The 17,114-nt window shown below is 38.1% G+C and overlaps 2 protein-coding genes and 1 long non-coding RNA gene across 4 annotated transcripts in view; 1 reads left to right on the top strand and 2 right to left on the bottom strand.

Moving 5' to 3' along the window:
• The window catches only part of pcmtd1 (protein-L-isoaspartate (D-aspartate) O-methyltransferase domain containing 1), a 16,893-nt gene extending 10,096 nt beyond the window's left edge, over positions 1–6,797 (bottom strand). The window contains exons 1-2 of one of the 2 annotated variants that reach the window (XM_008334348.3): positions 6,457–6,797; positions 5,094–5,195 (exon numbers count right to left, since the gene is read on the bottom strand). The gene's annotated coding sequence lies outside the window, so the exon portion shown is untranslated. Of the gene's footprint in view, positions 1–4,988; positions 5,196–6,456 lie in introns of both variants that reach the window. The other variant, XM_025066273.1, reaches the window with a different exon arrangement.
• Positions 6,798–9,371: 2,574 nt separating this feature from the next.
• The window catches only part of st18 (ST18 C2H2C-type zinc finger transcription factor), a 41,857-nt gene continuing 34,114 nt past the window's right edge, over positions 9,372–17,114 (bottom strand). The window contains 10 exon segments of the mRNA XM_025052428.1: positions 9,372–10,964; positions 11,116–11,262; positions 11,350–11,453; positions 11,947–12,035; positions 12,154–12,375; positions 13,968–14,048; positions 14,311–14,373; positions 15,096–15,164; positions 15,456–15,518; positions 16,506–16,615. Of these exon segments, the coding sequence (XP_024908196.1) occupies positions 10,824–10,964; positions 11,116–11,262; positions 11,350–11,453; positions 11,947–12,035; positions 12,154–12,375; positions 13,968–14,048; positions 14,311–14,373; positions 15,096–15,164; positions 15,456–15,518; positions 16,506–16,615 (1,089 nt within the window). The 3' untranslated portion in view covers positions 9,372–10,823.
• Positions 12,257–17,114, top strand: part of LOC112486290 (uncharacterized) — a 7,094-nt gene continuing 2,236 nt past the window's right edge. The window contains exon 1 of the long non-coding RNA XR_003048695.1: positions 12,257–12,394. This is a non-coding gene — a long non-coding RNA (uncharacterized LOC112486290). The remainder of the gene's footprint in view (positions 12,395–17,114) is intronic.

The following is a 17,114-nucleotide window of genomic DNA, read 5'->3' on the forward strand; positions in this document are numbered from 1 at the left end:
ACCCCCCCCCGCTTTATCCGGCTGAAGGTCGAGAGGGAGGATGAAACCAGTCTGAGCTGACATTGCCAACAGGCAGGTTAACACCCTGGACAGGCTGCCATCACAGGGCTAAATACAGACATAAACAAGCGCTCTCACCCCACACGGTCACTTATCGGGCTTCAATTACCCTAATTGCCAATCTGCAAGGAACGCGGCAGAATCTGGGGAGTTAAAAGACATGCAAACATGGAGAGAGAGGGGGGGAGGGGGGGGGGGCAAATCCATGGACAGATAGAACTACAAAAAACAGCTATTTCAATCTGAGCACAAAAGATAAGATAACATATTAATAAAACAAGGAATAACAGAACAGAGAGCGAAGGTTGCAATTCAACTCAAAACAATTATCTCCAAGTTTTCAGTAAAAATGTCATTTAACCCAGTTGCACTACTTCCACGTTTTAATCAACAAATTACCAGACAATGTTGGTTAAATGAGTCTCAATTAAAATGTGACCTGGTGAGGTATAAACCTCTCATTAACCAGTGTGTCGTTAAACAAAGATGAGAAACCAGTGTTCTCGGCACTAAAGGCACATCTTCAGGTGGTTATTTAAATAATAAAAATTAAAATAATTATTGTTCGTATCCTAACAGAATGAAGATGGAATAGTGGGCCTGATACAGGTACAGTATATTGCATCACCAGTAGTTTTCAATGTAGACATGTCACTAGATGTCCTTATTGATCAATGCCTTATCACAAGCAGATTTCTTTGACCAGCCAGTTAAATGGCAGTCATTCCCACAGTCTGCAGCGCCGTGTGCTGGTTCCTGAAGGCAGAGCAGCCGGCCCTCACTCTCAGTGCAGCTTGTTTGCTTCCAAACAATAACCTTTATGACAGTAGGATTTATTGCATTTGTCCTTCCGTCATATACCATTAATGTCTTTGACATTCAGCATTGCGCTGACCTTTTGTACCCAAAATTGAATTTTCGCACACATAAAAATGTTGCAGGTGAAACAAGGTCAGCCGCAGATTTGCATAACATCATTTTTCCCTCCTTTCTGTTGGCTTCGCTCTGATTTATTCATCATTCTTTGACTGAATTCCTAATGCACTTTAGGCCAGATTAAACAGTCTTAGAAGGTAAAAAGGTTCTTTGGTAAAAGTGTTCCACCAAGGCATTAACTTTTGTGAATTGTGCCTCACATACAGATCTATTTTAATGAGCCAAGCCCAAAAGGGTTTGGGAGCCAGTGCTGTGAGTTGCTGTTTTTGCTGAAGTATGCACTATGCAAATGTCGGCCAGAGCTTTTAAAGTTATAAAAATATGAAGAACTACAAAAAACAGCTATTTCAATCTGAGCACAAAAGATAAGATAACATATTAATAAAACAAGGAATAACAGAACAGAGAGCGAAGGTTGCAATTCAACTCAAAACAATTATCTCCAAGTTTTCAGTAAAAATGTCATTTAACCCAGTTGCACTACTTCCACGTTTTAATCAACAAATTACCAGACAATGTTGGTTAAATGAGTCTCAATTAAAATGTGACCTGGTGAGGTATAAACCTCTCATTAACCAGTGTGTCGTTAAACAAAGATGAGAAACCAGTGTTCTCGGCACTAAAGGCACATCTTCAGGTGGTTATTTAAATAATAAAAATTAAAATAATTATTGTTCGTATCCTAACAGAATGAAGATGGAATAGTGGGCCTGATACAGGTACAGTATATTGCATCACCAGTAGTTTTCAATGTAGACATGTCACTAGATGTCCTTATTGATCAATGCCTTATCACAAGCAGATTTCTTTGACCAGCCAGTTAAATGGCAGTCATTCCCACAGTCTGCAGCGCGTGTGCTGGTTCCTGAAGGCAGAGCAGCCGGCCCTCACTCTCAGTGCAGCTTGTTTGCTTCCAAACAATAACCTTTATGACAGTAGGATTTATTGCATTTGTCCTTCCGTCATATACCATTAATGTCTTTGACATTCAGCATTGCGCTGACCTTTTGTACCCAAAATTGAATTTTCGCACACATAAAAATGTTGCAGGTGAAACAAGGTCAGCCGCAGATTTGCATAACATCATTTTTCCCTCCTTTCTGTTGGCTTCGCTCTGATTTATTCATCATTCTTTGACTGAATTCCTAATGCACTTTAGGCCAGATTAAACAGTCTTAGAAGGTAAAAAGGTTCTTTGGTAAAAGTGTTCCACCAAGGCATTAACTTTTGTGAATTGTGCCTCACATACAGATCTATTTTAATGAGCCAAGCCCAAAAGGGTTTGGGAGCCAGTGCTGTGAGTTGCTGTTTTTGCTGAAGTATGCACTATGCAAATGTCGGCCAGAGCTTTTAAAGTTATAAAAATATGACATTTGACTTTTTTTTAGAGTACACTTCACTGTTAACACCTCATTAGAGCGGTAAAGAGAAGAGTCCTCACATGCTAATGATTTAACATTTTTATTGTTGTTTTGATAACAAATATATTCCACACTGCCTGAGGCTGAGAGTAGCTGAGGATACAGAGGAGTCAACCACGTCTTGAGTTTCCCTCTCTGCCTCCTCAGCAACTCCACATCTGAGTCAGCTAACAGTGACAAAATTCAGGGGTGACTTTGTAGTAGAAGGGCCTGTAAGGTAATTTTTCGCTGGCTTCTTTTTACACTGACTCAAAGACACTGATTGATTTACTATGGCAGATAAACAGCATATATTTTAATCTCAGTTTTTCCCTCTGCATTTTTTTGTCTTCCTAGTCGCCTGCAGCAGACCGGAGATCCACGAAGTGGGTCAGGTGAGTGAGGTGTTCTGTCACCTCACTGTATGTTTAGACCAATGATAAACTAGTCCTGAAACAGTTCATTCACTCTTCTGGGTCAAATGGATCAGCTGGGCCAGAACAGGAAAGAGAGCTTCACAAAGAATATTTCTTTATAATCAGTAGCCTATTGGTAAACACCGTCAGGTTGTCCTGGCTTTACCCCTTGAAGGCATTTTAGTCTGCAACACGTCCTGTGACCCGATTTGGGGACACCCCACTGAACTATGCAGGATGACTAAACATGCAACTGAGACTCCAGTGACATGAGATCACCTCTGATCCTGTAACTGAATACCAACAGCCTTTCTAGGCGGCAAAGCCGTGACACATGGACTACTAGAGCACGGCGAGTCTAAGTCTGGGTTGGCGTTGGACTCAGTTGACTTGAATATTCTGATGCCTTTCTAATACTCTGGGTTTTATCAGGTTTGTAAAAGCACAGCAAATATTATAAGACTTACAAGTGTCAGCTCTAACTGTAACATTTACTCTGAATCTAAACTGTTGCACTGGATTGTATCAGACGGTAGAGCTGTAACTGTGGGGTTTGTTTCAGCAAGACAAGAGCTGTCAACGTCTGGCTTTAACTTTCTATCTGTTGACGCTGTTAAAATCTCTCCTTATCCAGTGTGTTCTGCAAAGAGCTGAGAGTACTTTCTTTTTGCAAGGGGTTTGGGAAATATGGAGGATTGATGAAATTCGCCTGTTGAAATTCTGTCAGATTCAGCAAAACAGGCCAGGTTTGTGTTAAGGCAGTAGATAACAGGCAGCACTCAATCTGTAGGGGGGCAATATGGACATATGGTCAGTCTATGGTGAGGTGCTGCGACTTCTTCCTTGACTTTTCACTCATTCTTCTCTAAAACCTACTTTTAATGGTTGCTGTGGAGTTGGAGCCAATCCCAGCAGCCATTGGGTGAGAGAAGCAGTCAATGGGTGAGGGCAGAGTATTGCACAGTTCACCACAGGGCTCACATACAGAGACAAAGAACCATTCACAGTTTTTTCTGACATTTTTACAACCATTGCAATTTTCTTACTGTGGCCAAAACTTAAAAAAAAAAAAAAAAATTTACTTTCCTTTGCAACAGCTCGGTGTCTCTAGGGAGTGGCCCTTGCCCCAATTTGAGAAACAATATGTTATCTAGTGTATGGCAAGTACATTTTGAGAATGGAAATAATTAAATGTACAAGGTTATCTCTATGAGCATCATTGTCCTAGCATATTTTACAGGCGGGAAAGGGAAAGCTACATGATTTATATATTCAGAATATTTAACATGTTCCTTGTAGAATCTAAAAACACTCCAAAATAAAACTGAATATACAAACTGAACAAAATTGTAGCACTTTGCCACAGTCTAGTAAGTCATTTTCCTCTTCACTACTTTTACTTAACAAATATCCGTGGCTTTGTAGGGGGATTTCTTCAAATGTACTTACACAGCTTGAAAGTATCATATGGAGAACTATAGCTTTATTACTACTAACAGACTTTAATGATCTTTTCACTATAATGAGACTACTATAAGACAATATAAGACTGGTTGCCAAGTCTCTGAAGAGTTTCTTTTTCCCCAACAGTGAATAACTATTTCAAATCAAAGCAATCATAAGAATTTGCCACTAGTCCCACCCTCGGGCAAGTTGTGCATTCAGATTTAATTAAAGGGGAGTCTTAAATTCCTGTCGATGTGAATCTGACCACTAGACTGTGCACTAATTAGAAACAAACAGAAAAGGGATGTGACAATTAAAAGGCGTGTGTGCTGCCACACTGACTACAGACAGACAATGGGAATATGTTAGGACAATATGAAATTATTTAATAGGTTTTCCATTATATTCCATATTATTATTATTACATATTATTAAGTGTTCATTTTTTTTAGTTTGTGGAATATCTCTGCTCTTTGGTGATTAAATCTTTGACTTTTTCAACATCTCAACTTTTTCAACACAAAATGGGCGAAAATCAGAACATGATTTTCGCCCATTTCTGCCAATTGTTTTCCACTTCTTTCAATTGACAACATTAACAAATTATATTTAGCCGTTAAATAAGCCTCCAGGAATTACTGTGGTTTCTGCAGGGGGCGCCATAAAACATAAAACGTGTTTTTTTTTTTACTAAACCATACCCTTTTACTGTCAGGAAGCATGTACTTACTCCTGGAAACAGGTTTTCCATGGTACCAGAAACATGAAACTGCACATCCACACCTGCATAAAACAAAGTTATGTATCTCTTTTTTTTTTTTTTACAAACCTGTACCTTAGGTTGGACAGCTGGTAATGTCTTGTAATTGTTGCTTTTTGGGTGTTGGTGGTCTCTCCTCGTTGAGCCTTTTCCCTATTTTTGGTGACTTGATATGACCTGATAAGGATGAAGAAGCAGGAAAGCATACAATTGTAAGAGAATTGGGCAATTTTTTCAAAAATAAAACATCAACAAGGATAACACATAAAATGAAATTAATATTTTAATCATTTCTTTCTTAACTGATAACACCTGGAAGTGTGTTCCAGACCTTGGCAGCTGGGAACCTGACATGGCATAATTCATATCCTACTCCTAATGTAAATAAGAGAGGACTTTTATTGATATTAAAAAAATAATAGTTCTTAATTTCTAAGGTCATTAAATAGTTTTTTGTTTTTTTTTTAAATTATTGTTGTTGAAATTAGTGCCAAATTGAATATGTATCAATTTTAAAACACTAACTTTTGCGGATGTGACTAAATCGAGTTAATTGACACCTGATGCAACCAATCAGCGCGGTGACTGGCCACGTGACGTAGTTGCCACACAGACGGCGGCCCGTCAGCCAATCGGTGTGCAGAAGTGTGTCCCCACACTGCTGCTGACGACTGAGCAAAACAACAACAGCAGCAGCGTTTTCACAAGATATGCAATTAAAACGTTGATCATGGCTGAAAGTGTGTGAACCACTGCTTTGTGGAAAAACTGTGATTGATTACACAAAGCTGACATACAGCCTGTGTTTGTCAAAGTGCGTTCATATGGTGATTATGTTGACAAAAGCGCAGTTTCCGTACATTTCCCTGCAACGCACATCGACACAGGCTTGAACTGTGAACACAATCACGCAAAACACTTAGTCTTAAAAGTAGCAACTTGCAATTTATAAAACAAAAGCTCAGAGTATATAGTTTGGGAGAGGGGGGCTGTTTTTTCTTATCTTAAATCCTCTTCCGCCTGATGGAACCAAACTCTCCGCTTCAGCTGCCACTTCACACTAACAGTCGCTTATATTTACAAATAAAACATGCACCGATGTTGCAAACTCTCCTACACTGACCGATGTGATTTGCAGGTTTATAAAACTAAGCTGTGAGAATGTGAGTGCAGAGTGAGCTAAAGTAAAGCTGGCTAACGTTAGCAGCTGCGGCTGTGGGCCTGAGTGCGCCATCATCACATCACAGACAAAGCAGGTTAGCGAGGTAACACTTTATCCTGCCAACACACAAGGCACACGTACTAACACGCACGCACTTTATGTCCTCCTAAATTCGCCAAACATGATCAAACTGTCCGTGACAAAGGATATAGATGCGAACACACCATACACGACCTTTTGTTCGGTGATTTAAACAAAGAAATTATAAATACTCACAGTGTCGTGGCGCATTAACTCACTCCTGGTTTGTGGGTGAGCTGTGCACTGCGACGGTCAATGACAGTCGCGCAGACAGAAGGTTATAAAAAACCTCCAGCACAGGTCGACGACTTGTAAACTGACTAACTAGGATCTTTGTGAGCAGAAGGCGAAACAGTGAGGACGAGCCACAGCGTCGAAGTGGAGGAAGAGAGAAACAGCTGAGCTGAGGATGTAAACACAGATCACGTGGTCAACGCTGTTGCTTCTCTGGCTGTTCATATACGTCTACATTTGTTTATACATACACGTCCGCAACATTCAAGCTTACCGGCAAATGCAAACAATTCTATTTTTGGGAAACGTGAGCAGATTTAATTTCGCTTTGATCACATTACAAAAAACAAAGTTAGAGCACTAGTAAAGATTTTTTTTTTAAAAAATGGTCAGAAGTGTCACATTTTTTGGCCCAACTTTTAACCAATTCATTGACAATGTAACACATACAGATGAATACAAACACTAAAGCCAATGCAGGAGGGGAAATTTGTGTGACTGCAATAATAGTCGACCTGATTTCTACTGGCATTGACAAACAATGTGCACAGTAACAAAAATAAAAGCTTTCACTTTGGTAGCTCTGCACATTTCCTTTAAGGAAAGCCCTAAATTTAGCACACACTTGGTCAGTTCTCTGCTAGGAATAGATGACAAGAGGTTTAATAAGGAAACATTTGTGCTTGGCAGATGAATTCTGTTTTGGACAGGTCAGCTGTCACAGAGCAGGCTTTTTCTTTTAGTTGAAAAACTGTCTAAAAATATTTATCCACCTGTTCTATCTATCTATCTGTCTAAAATAAACAATTAAAAGTGTTTGATTCGGGTTCATTTAAGTCCCTGTGTTAACTCAATACCTCCTCATCCAGAATCATGAGTCATTTCTCTCATGACCCAATGTGGCCTGACAAGATCAGCATTTCCCTCTTTTAAGTTTGACCCAGTTTCAGCAACACCGCCTTAGAACGTCGCTTGTTTAATTCCCTCTTTTGCAGTTATTGTTCAGCACATAAAACTGTCGGTTGTATATGTACTCTATGAAACTCAGTGTTCTGTCAGTCTTTTTTTTTTCTCCACTGAGTAATGAGACATGAACTCTTTGAAGGCCTGAAGGCCTTAAAACCCATGTTACATAATCAGACAAAAGCATTTTTAATATTTACAAAACGTTTTATTTAATTTCATCCTGCTTTTTTAGATAAATATGAAGTTAACTTTATTTCAAAAACTCCCTCTCAGTCAGTTAACTTAGCAGAGGTCACACCAGTGTATGCAGTGTCACCTAACACTGTATGTCTGGAGTGCTCTCACATTTTACACACACAGCATAAATACAGTGTAAACAACATGTCATAATAATATAGGCCACATGCTATATACAGCTTCAAGGACAGCTATGGCCGAGGGGGAGATTGAAGGGGCTGCTTCTGGGTTGGATGGATGGGGTGTCAGCAGACGGACTCATATTCTGAATGATGTACACATGGTAGGCCTGTTGCTAATGCACCGCCTTCACATGTTGTGGCCTGGTGAGATTATTTACCTGACTATGAAACAGAACTGGTTTTGCAAGAGTTTTTAATTCATACTCGTGAATAGGCTAATTTTCACTTTTAAGCAAATGGAAAAAGCTTTAAGGCAAAATTAAAAATAAAAAGCAACTTATCGTAGTATTTTCTTATGTAGGTAAAGACATGTTTAAAGCACTTTAATTTGGTAAACCGAATCAAGTGATGCTTTATCGTTTGTTTTTTTTTCGCCCTCATGAACCTCATGGTTACGTTTTTCTCAGGCGATCTGATTGGTTGATTTGATTACATACAGTTGAATGTCTACAGCTGGTTTAGCAACTCACATGAACTTTTAATGACTGTTATACTGTATAAGCTCTTGTGACAATTGATAGAAAACATATGTATCAACTTGATCTAAACTACAAATTGTGATTAGTACTGCATTGTCAGTGGTTTTACACGTCAAAATGTCTAATTTAGAAAGTGTTATCTGTACTTCCATATTAATATTAATGTTAATATTTAGAGTTATAAGATATTTATAGGTGAGGTTAGTATCCTTATTTACTGAAATGTGTGGATTACTTCTTCAATTCTTATTGTAGCCTATGTCAACATATTAAAACAATTATGCATTTTAATCAGGCAGACTTTTTAATTACCCTTTAAAAACCAATGCTAATCTACATTAAACATTCGATTATAATACTTGGCGTACCTCATAAGGTATCTAATAAAAACATTTGAGTGCTTTAGTACATTTATACCATGATTCAAAATGTATTTCCGTCCACGCTATTCCTGTTTTGCATGTAATACTAAAGATTAACCACTAGGTGAGGCTGAAAGCCTTACAGTAATGTAAATCCTGAGGCAGTGTTTGAAAAGTTTATTTCTACCATACACAAACTGTACAACACAGCGCATATCTGTTTATTATGAAATAGTAAAAGTAATAGGAAGTCTCAATTTACAAACTACTACAACCAGAAATAAAGCGTTACAATTGGATGTAAAAGAAAAGAAATACAGTACAATTCTGTATCATACTATCAGTCCACAAAAAAGCAGTTCACATTACAAAACACCAAAATACTAATAGGGAAAAATATTATTCACAAAACTTCCTGAGCAAACGATGTGTGGTACCAGAATTAAATAATAAAAATAATAATAATAAAGGCTTTTTAAAAGAATTCAATTTGATTGACAAAGATTTAAATGTTTAAAACACTGGATTTTTGATAGAATGTTTTTGTTTTTTCTCTGATTTGGCTTTTTGCTGTAACATTTTATTTTAGTAGTAAGTCTATGTCTGGGCTACATATCCTTGACACCACTCTACAGACATGAAAAGTTTGCGCTTTTTTAAAATACTCTTTTAGATTTAGTAAATTGTGACATAGTGACACCTGCAGTGTCCTGTTGGTTAGAATCAAAACAGTATGGTAACATTAACAATTAAAATAAGTAAGAAAAAAAGTGCAATTGAAGCAAACAAATATCAGATTAGCAAACATCTTCTTTAAAATCCCAGATTTTGCATTTGGTGATTAAAACATTAAAAAGATAGAAGAATCTAAACTGCTTCAAAAGTTAAGGCTTGAACTTAAATAGGAACTGTTATGGATTTCTCCCTTTTTTTGTGTGTAAATATCTCCTCTTCACTTCTTACTCTTTGCCTGGTGCCAAAAATTCAAATTAAACAGCCAGTTTGTGATAATCCCAGTCATGACTTCCGACTGTGGGATTACAGCTACTGAGACAAGGGTATATAAACAGTCATCAGGAAGGTTTCCCTTCTATGAAAAATAATTGTACTGTAGAATAAATTAGACACCATTCACATAATACTGTCCTACCACAAAACATAGTACTTGTATTTTTTATGAATTCATATACATTTAGGCACATACTATATGCACACCCCACGGTGTGTGCACAGAAGGCAGTTATAATATCTATATTTTTAAAAAAAAAGTAAGATATTTGGACAAAGTGGATTTTTGTTTCACTCTGTGAAGCATGAAATACAAATCAGAACCTCTGAACATTCACCTCACCGAGTGATGTTGCATGTTTTCTCTCAGTGTCACCTCATTGTTGTACTTTGAGAAAATAGATACAGTACAGTTCCATTGCATTCCTTGAAAATCTAAGCATCTGCAATGGCTCCACATACATTCAGTTTCCAATAAACAAAGTCAAAGCAATGATACTTAGTAATTTTGGTAGTATTTTTCTCTTATTATTCTTCTTCTTTCTTTTACTCTGAAGGGAAAAACCAACTCGTGGTTCATTGATTTTAGCGACAGTAAAAGGTTTTCAACACTAGATGGCAAAAGTATGCCACGGAAATTGGAATGTGCTTCTATGTCATTTACAGTGTGCAGAAAAAAAAACATCAGCATTTACAGATTTTGGAGGAATAAATTAAAGCGGGAGGAAATAAATACACCGACAAACAGATATAATCATAATATGAATAATATAGATAATAAATAGTGATAATTTAAGAATGACGTGAACACAAACAGATTTAAACCAAGCAAACCATACACAATCATTAAGTGCCATAGGGGTAAAAAATAAAATCTCAGCAGGGATTTAAACATATCAAGTGAATACAGAAACAATAAAAGTATCTCAGATCCGGCTGCCCACTTTTTTTTTCTTTATCTCCAGTGCAGTGTGTTTTCCAGGAAGTGCCAGAGAACATTCCCAAAAGCTTCCTCTCATACATGCAGCCACGCCAGCACTCCTCAGTAAAATAGAGCTATGTAGTCAAGACGCCTGCAGGTGGCGCTCTGCACCTTAAACATGGATGCCCTTTATGGCCTGTTTGATATTATCCAACAGGGCCTTGCACTCAGGAGAGTATTCGTGCTCCGAGTTGTTGTACATGTCAGTTAATGTGTTCACATAGGCTTCAAAGTTGTGCTCACTGATGGGTCCCTGCAACAAAAACATGTTCAACAGTTAGTGAAAACAGTTCAGCGGAAATTTATGGTACACTTTTTTAGAGGTAGGGGGGGCACAAGTGTTCCTCCAGGACAGGTCAGGGGTTAAAGACCGGCCTGAAGGCCGTCTTCAGGGCTTACTCTACCATTTGAGGCAGCTGAATATCTGTGAGGCTGTTGATGAGAGCTTGGCTGAGGCGAGCCAGTTCCTTCAGAAGGCTGTCGTTGTGCTGCTCGATCATCTTGTTCTCCTCCTCAATTGTCCTCAGGTTACATTCCATCGAGGAGATCTGCTTTCGTGTAGAAAAGTAAAGAAAACTGAGTGAACAAACAGATCGGGCCCCCGGCTCCAAGGAGAGAATGTGAGAGTAAAAACTTACCTGTGTTTGGAGCTGCATCATGTCGGCTTCTATCTTCATGTTTGATTCATTCAGTTCCTTTATTTCGTGGTCCAAGTGCTGCATGTCTTCTTTGTTTTCAACACCTGAGAGAAAATAGACAAAACAGCTTATTAGTCACGGGGCTCTTAAGCGATTTAAAAATCTGATTAATCAGCGGATAGCTGTGGAATAATCACCATACATCACGATTAATCGCATTCATAATTTAGCTTGACCATCATTCCTAAATTCAACAACCCTTTTGTTCTAAATATTATTCAAACACATATTTTTATATTAATCTAATACAAATGAGTATTTGTATAAAATAAAATTATTAATATGGAAAAACGTGGATTTATGTCATTACTGTAGAACACGTCAACAGACGCTTTGAGAACTCTGGTTGTCCTCAATACTAACAATGTGTCTCATTCTGCTCTGACATTGACATGTGGTAAAAGTTTTAATCTGATTCATCTTCACAAATGATTTAAAGTGGTTAACGCCTTCATTTCGACATCATTATTCATTAACTATTGAGCTGTGAATATGTTAAAAAATAAAGGGTGTCAGACTGTGCTTGGAGTGTCTCACCGCTGCTCGCTCTCAGCTTGATCGTCATCATTTCCTCCTCGGTGTGTTTCCTCTTGATGTTCTGTGCATTCAGTGGACAACCCGACAGACTGGACAAGTACAACAGTCAAACTTTATTAACAGCACAGACAGTACACGGACGAGTGAAAAGGTGCAACACTGGAAATTCAGAGCAAAAAAAACAGAAGAAAACCCTCGAGCTCTCACCTTCTGTGAGTGGCAAACACATTATTGGCATGTCCGAGGCCATTGCAGCCGGGCAGAGGACAATGGGGCAGTTCCTGTTTGTTGGTCTTCCAGGGAAACGGCAGACCGTTGATAGACGACTCCTTCTGTCTTTTGGCAGCCAGTGGACAACTGCCTGCACTGCGATGGGATGTGTATTTTCCTGATATGTGGCCCTGTCCGTCACAGCCAATTACTGGACACCTAACAAGGAAAACCACAGGTAAGAAACAATCTGAGACCCTGCAGTGTCTACATCGGAGAAATCATTATTTGATGTAGAAATGTTTCTTTACAATGTTTTTTTAAGTATCAGGGGACCATAAACCAAAACTCTCCATTAAAGTTTGCTTAAAAAAAACAAACAATTATTTTTTCTCTTATTCTATAAATACTGGTAAATTTTGAGCATTAAAATCTTGATAAAATAAAATGTAACTCAGCCCAACACTTGTTAAAGACATGATGATAAAACTTTTCTTAGCTTTTCACATGCTTTTACTGAATCTATAAAATCATTCTTACAACTTTTTGATTTACTCTGATTCACGAACTTAATTTAGGAAAAAAGGTTTTATTTCTATATAAAACAGGATTGAAAATACTTCATATGAAACTGCAAAATAATAATAAAAACAAATGCACCATACTTCACACTGGGATTTATGAAATTCTCTTTTTCAATAACTGGACCGGAAGATTTGTACACCATTATGTTGATTAATCCAGACAAATGCTGATTAAAAATTAAGTCGCCCAAACTAGAAATGGACTCAAATAATCGCATTAATTCCAAGTTACTAATCCACTGAAACTTGGTGCAGAACTAGTGCTGGTCAGAGCAAACACCCTGACATGGGTGAAAAACACCGAAGCACACGATACAATCATGTTGATTACGACTGAGTTCCAGGCCTGTGTTTTGCAGGTCAGTAATGGAGTGACATGAATTACAGATAATTGTCATGTATCCCATCATGCGAAAGAATGTGATTCGGAGGTGGACGACCCTTTCCCTTATTGACAAAGGTGAAAGTTCAGCAGAGATGATACAAATGGCACACATGCAGTCGAGTGCTGCGGCGGGAAAAGGAGAAAAAAAAACAAAAAAAAAAACAGTTTCAGCGATTTGTTCTCGACAGCACTCAGAGAACAAAACACCACCAGTGCCATTACTTACATTTACCACAGGTAGGTGGCTTGATGCATAGCATCAGGACAATGGAGCCATGCCATATGGCCCACTGTTTACAATAATCTGGGGACTCCCCGCCCCCCCGGTCTCTCCCTTTCACTCTTAATGTGTATGAGATCTATTCCAGTCTAATTCCTACGTTCATGCCCTTTGCATAAGTAATTATAAAGAAAAAAATCATTGTCCAGATGTATAAGTAAACAAAGGCTCATGTGTCTGACTTTGGATTTAAACTCCACATTAATTGTATTTTTTTTTTTTTCAATCACACTTTACAAACAACAGCGATTAAGCTCTAAATAAGTGCAGGCATTTCAACATGATTTCTTTGTTCATCACAATTATAAAGAAAGCTCTCAGAGAGGAGTGATGAGCCAGATTTGCCATTGGGAAAATAAAAGAAACAAAATCCTTTAAAAAAAAAAACATAACATAATAATTCTTGGTAAATAATCGCTGATGATGTGAAGGGAACGTTTTATTTTCTTTCCATGGTCTCCAGGTGTAAATGCTCCAAAAAGTACAATTTATGTTTATATGGGTTTTTTTGTGTTTTTTTTTTTAAAGAGACTGATTTAAAAATAAAAAATAAAAATCTTACTTCAGTTCTGTATCATCTTTTTCATCCTTGTTTGGTGTCAGCTTCAAACCTCCCTTTCTGGCACGGGGACATCCTGACAAGCTACAGATGGTTAAAAAGACTCTGGGTTAATGTTAGATCAAATCTACTGAAATACAGAGAGTTGAACTCGACACGTTTGAGCCAGTCGACATGTTAGATGTAACTTTGGTTGCAGCCAAAAGAATCTGTAAGACGAGCGGCTTAAAAAGTGCAGTGTGTCTGCAGCACAGAGTGAGACTTTCACCATCTGTTTGAATGTTATACATCTGACTAATGTAGCTGATACTCAGCAGTGAGTGAGTGTGTTTTCTTCTTCTGGTACCTTCTGTGTGAAGCATAGTTTCCAGTCACATGTCCAGAGCCATCACAACCAGGTGTTGGACACCTGCAGGACAACAGACATGGACAGAGACGAGGACAGAGAGACGACACGGAGGGAGAGGGAGAAAGAGAGAGTGAGAGAGAGAAAGAGAGAGAGAGAGAGAGAAAGAAAGAAAGAGAGAGAGAGAGTTTAGTTTACTGCAGATGTCAACAGCTAAAATATATGTCTTCTATTATACATAAAGAGAAAGGAAGGAAAGGAAAAGAAAAAGAAAGAAAGGAAAGAAGAGAAAAGGAAGGGAAAGAAAGGAAAGGAAAGGAAGGAAAGGAAGGAAAGAAGAGGACAAAAGAGGACAGGAACGAGAAGAGTGGTTAGTAAAGTAAAGGACAAGGAAAAAAAATTGAATACAAGAAAAGAAAGTAAAGAATGGAAAAAAGAAAGTAGAAAAACATAAAAAATCACAACAGAAAAAGAAGACAAAAAAGAGAGAACGTAGAAAAACATATAAAAAAGCACAACAGAAAAAGAAGACAAAAAAGAGAAGAAAAGACAGCAGAAAGAAACAAGAAAAATGAGAAGAATGAGATGGGAATGCAAAATGAAAGGAAAGGCATGTGGAATTGAATTGTAAAGAAGAAAAAAAACTATCAAAAGTGGAAAGAAAGAAAAAAATGAAAAAGGGAAAAGGAAGCAACAAATATAAGTAAGCAGATGAGGCATAAACAAGCTGCCTCTACTGACGTGAATAATCCTTTAGCAACAATAGCGCTTGTGAAAAGACATACTTTAGTTCCTGAGAGTTGGCTGCCATCAGTGATTTGAGTGTTTTGTCAGCCAGGGGACATCCAGACACACTGGAGAGGATAAAGAGCTAACAGTCAATTTAATGCACTCTTTGATCACAGCTGAATACAAGCATCTCCATGCTATATCTCAAGGCATATTTATAGAAAAAAATATTTGACACTCTCTCTCTCTTTACATGAAAAAAAAACCAAACATTTTCTGTCTCTAAAATGAAAACAAAACAAATAACCCAAAATCACCTGAACGCATCTGAAATCAATTAAAATAATCTGCACTGTTTGCATTAACTGTACATCTGCCCGGCTAGTGCTAACAAAGAATGCAATTAATTTCAATACCTCCGATGTGATGCATAATTCCCCGTCACATGACCACTGCCATCACAGCCTGGGGTCGGACAGCTGCAGGAGAACACAAAGCTTTTACTACATACAGTAGATTACTCTTTTTTTTCCTCTCAGACATCTGCAAAGCTGGAGCAGACTCTTTTCTTTCACACTGAGAACCTCTTCATGGGCATTAACAGAGACATAAAGAGTTAGTACAGCGGGAAGTTTAGTAGAGAGTCGCCAACCCTGCGCCTGGAAAACTTGGTACACTCTAAAAAAAAAAAAAAAATTTAAAGACAATGAAAATTAAATGTGACATTGTGTACTATTATAGTACAACATAGTATATGTACAATCTACTCTGTATTGATCAAAAACTAATTATAGAATAAAATATAAATGTCTCTGGGGTTGCCAGAAAATTGTGTTATTGTATATATAATGTAAATGCACTTTCTATTATTTCTATTATGAATACATTGTAATTTATATAACCGAGCCGACCATCCAGTACTGGTCCTCTGGATTATTGCATATATCTATAGCTAATATTTTAGTCTAAATCTAAGTCCATCATCATTAAAACACTGAAAGCCAAATAAAATTTAAAAAAGTGTATTATTGATTTACATTTTTTGTGGCATTTTTAGAATGTGCACCAAGTTATCCAGGTATGGGGTTTGTTTGATTTGACTGTATGTCTCTGCCTCCGACTGTCACTGAGGAGGGTGTACTGTGTGGTAAAAAAAAAAAAAACTACAGCGGATCCTACTTTGTCCTTTTGTTATGATCCTGGGGTTGGGGGGGAGGGGGGGAGGGACCCAGCAGAGCATGCACTCTAACTACAAGAGTGAAGAGTTTGTACATTCAGCGTGTACAAGGTCAGCAGTACAGGGCGAGACTCACTTTCACATAGAAACAACTCTTCTCCACATGAACCTGTGGACATATCAGTCACAGTCACATGTACTGTACCTTTAAGGTCTTCAGAATGAATCATATTGACCTCTGAACGGACCGTGTGGCAGCTAAATGTGAAGGTGACATCACACTACAAACCTCAGGAGCTCTTTCTTGGACTCTCGGAGCAGCAGCTTGGCTTTGGGGCTCATCATGCTGCCGTCACCTGGATAGAACTGCTCCTCCAAGGAGACCTGATCATAGTCCTCCTGCACAGGACCACAAGAAACGGGAACATGACCAAAACATCGCAGCTGACGACCAATCCACACTGACCTAAGAGTGAATAATTAATGAAAAGCCCTGTTTAATACTCTTAAAAGACAAGGCCGCAGCGTTAGAGAGCAGGGCGGAGATTATGCTTCAGGATACTTACACTATAGTAAATCATACATCCATTTAAAGTCACACTTAATCCACTCGGTCTTTATGACGTGACGCATGGATTTCACTTTTTGGTCCACAGACGAGACTGTGTGTGCAGCCGCCAGATGTTGTGCATGATTTAAAAGCAGGTCAAATGTGATAACTGCTGATATCAGCCAAAGACTAGTGTCACTTCAGAAGTAAATAATATATCACAGTATGGACATCACAAGCTGAGGTTTCAGGCAAAAACATTGTTAGAAACATGCTGTGGTTTCCCCTTCTATTTAATTAAAAAATACACTTTCACATATCGAATTGGAAAAGTTCCCACAAAAAAAA

This window comes from Cynoglossus semilaevis, chromosome 20 (genome assembly GCF_000523025.1).
Source record: "Cynoglossus semilaevis isolate Cse_v1.0 chromosome 20, Cse_v1.0, whole genome shotgun sequence".
Lineage (NCBI taxonomy): Eukaryota > Metazoa > Chordata > Actinopteri > Pleuronectiformes > Cynoglossidae > Cynoglossus > Cynoglossus semilaevis.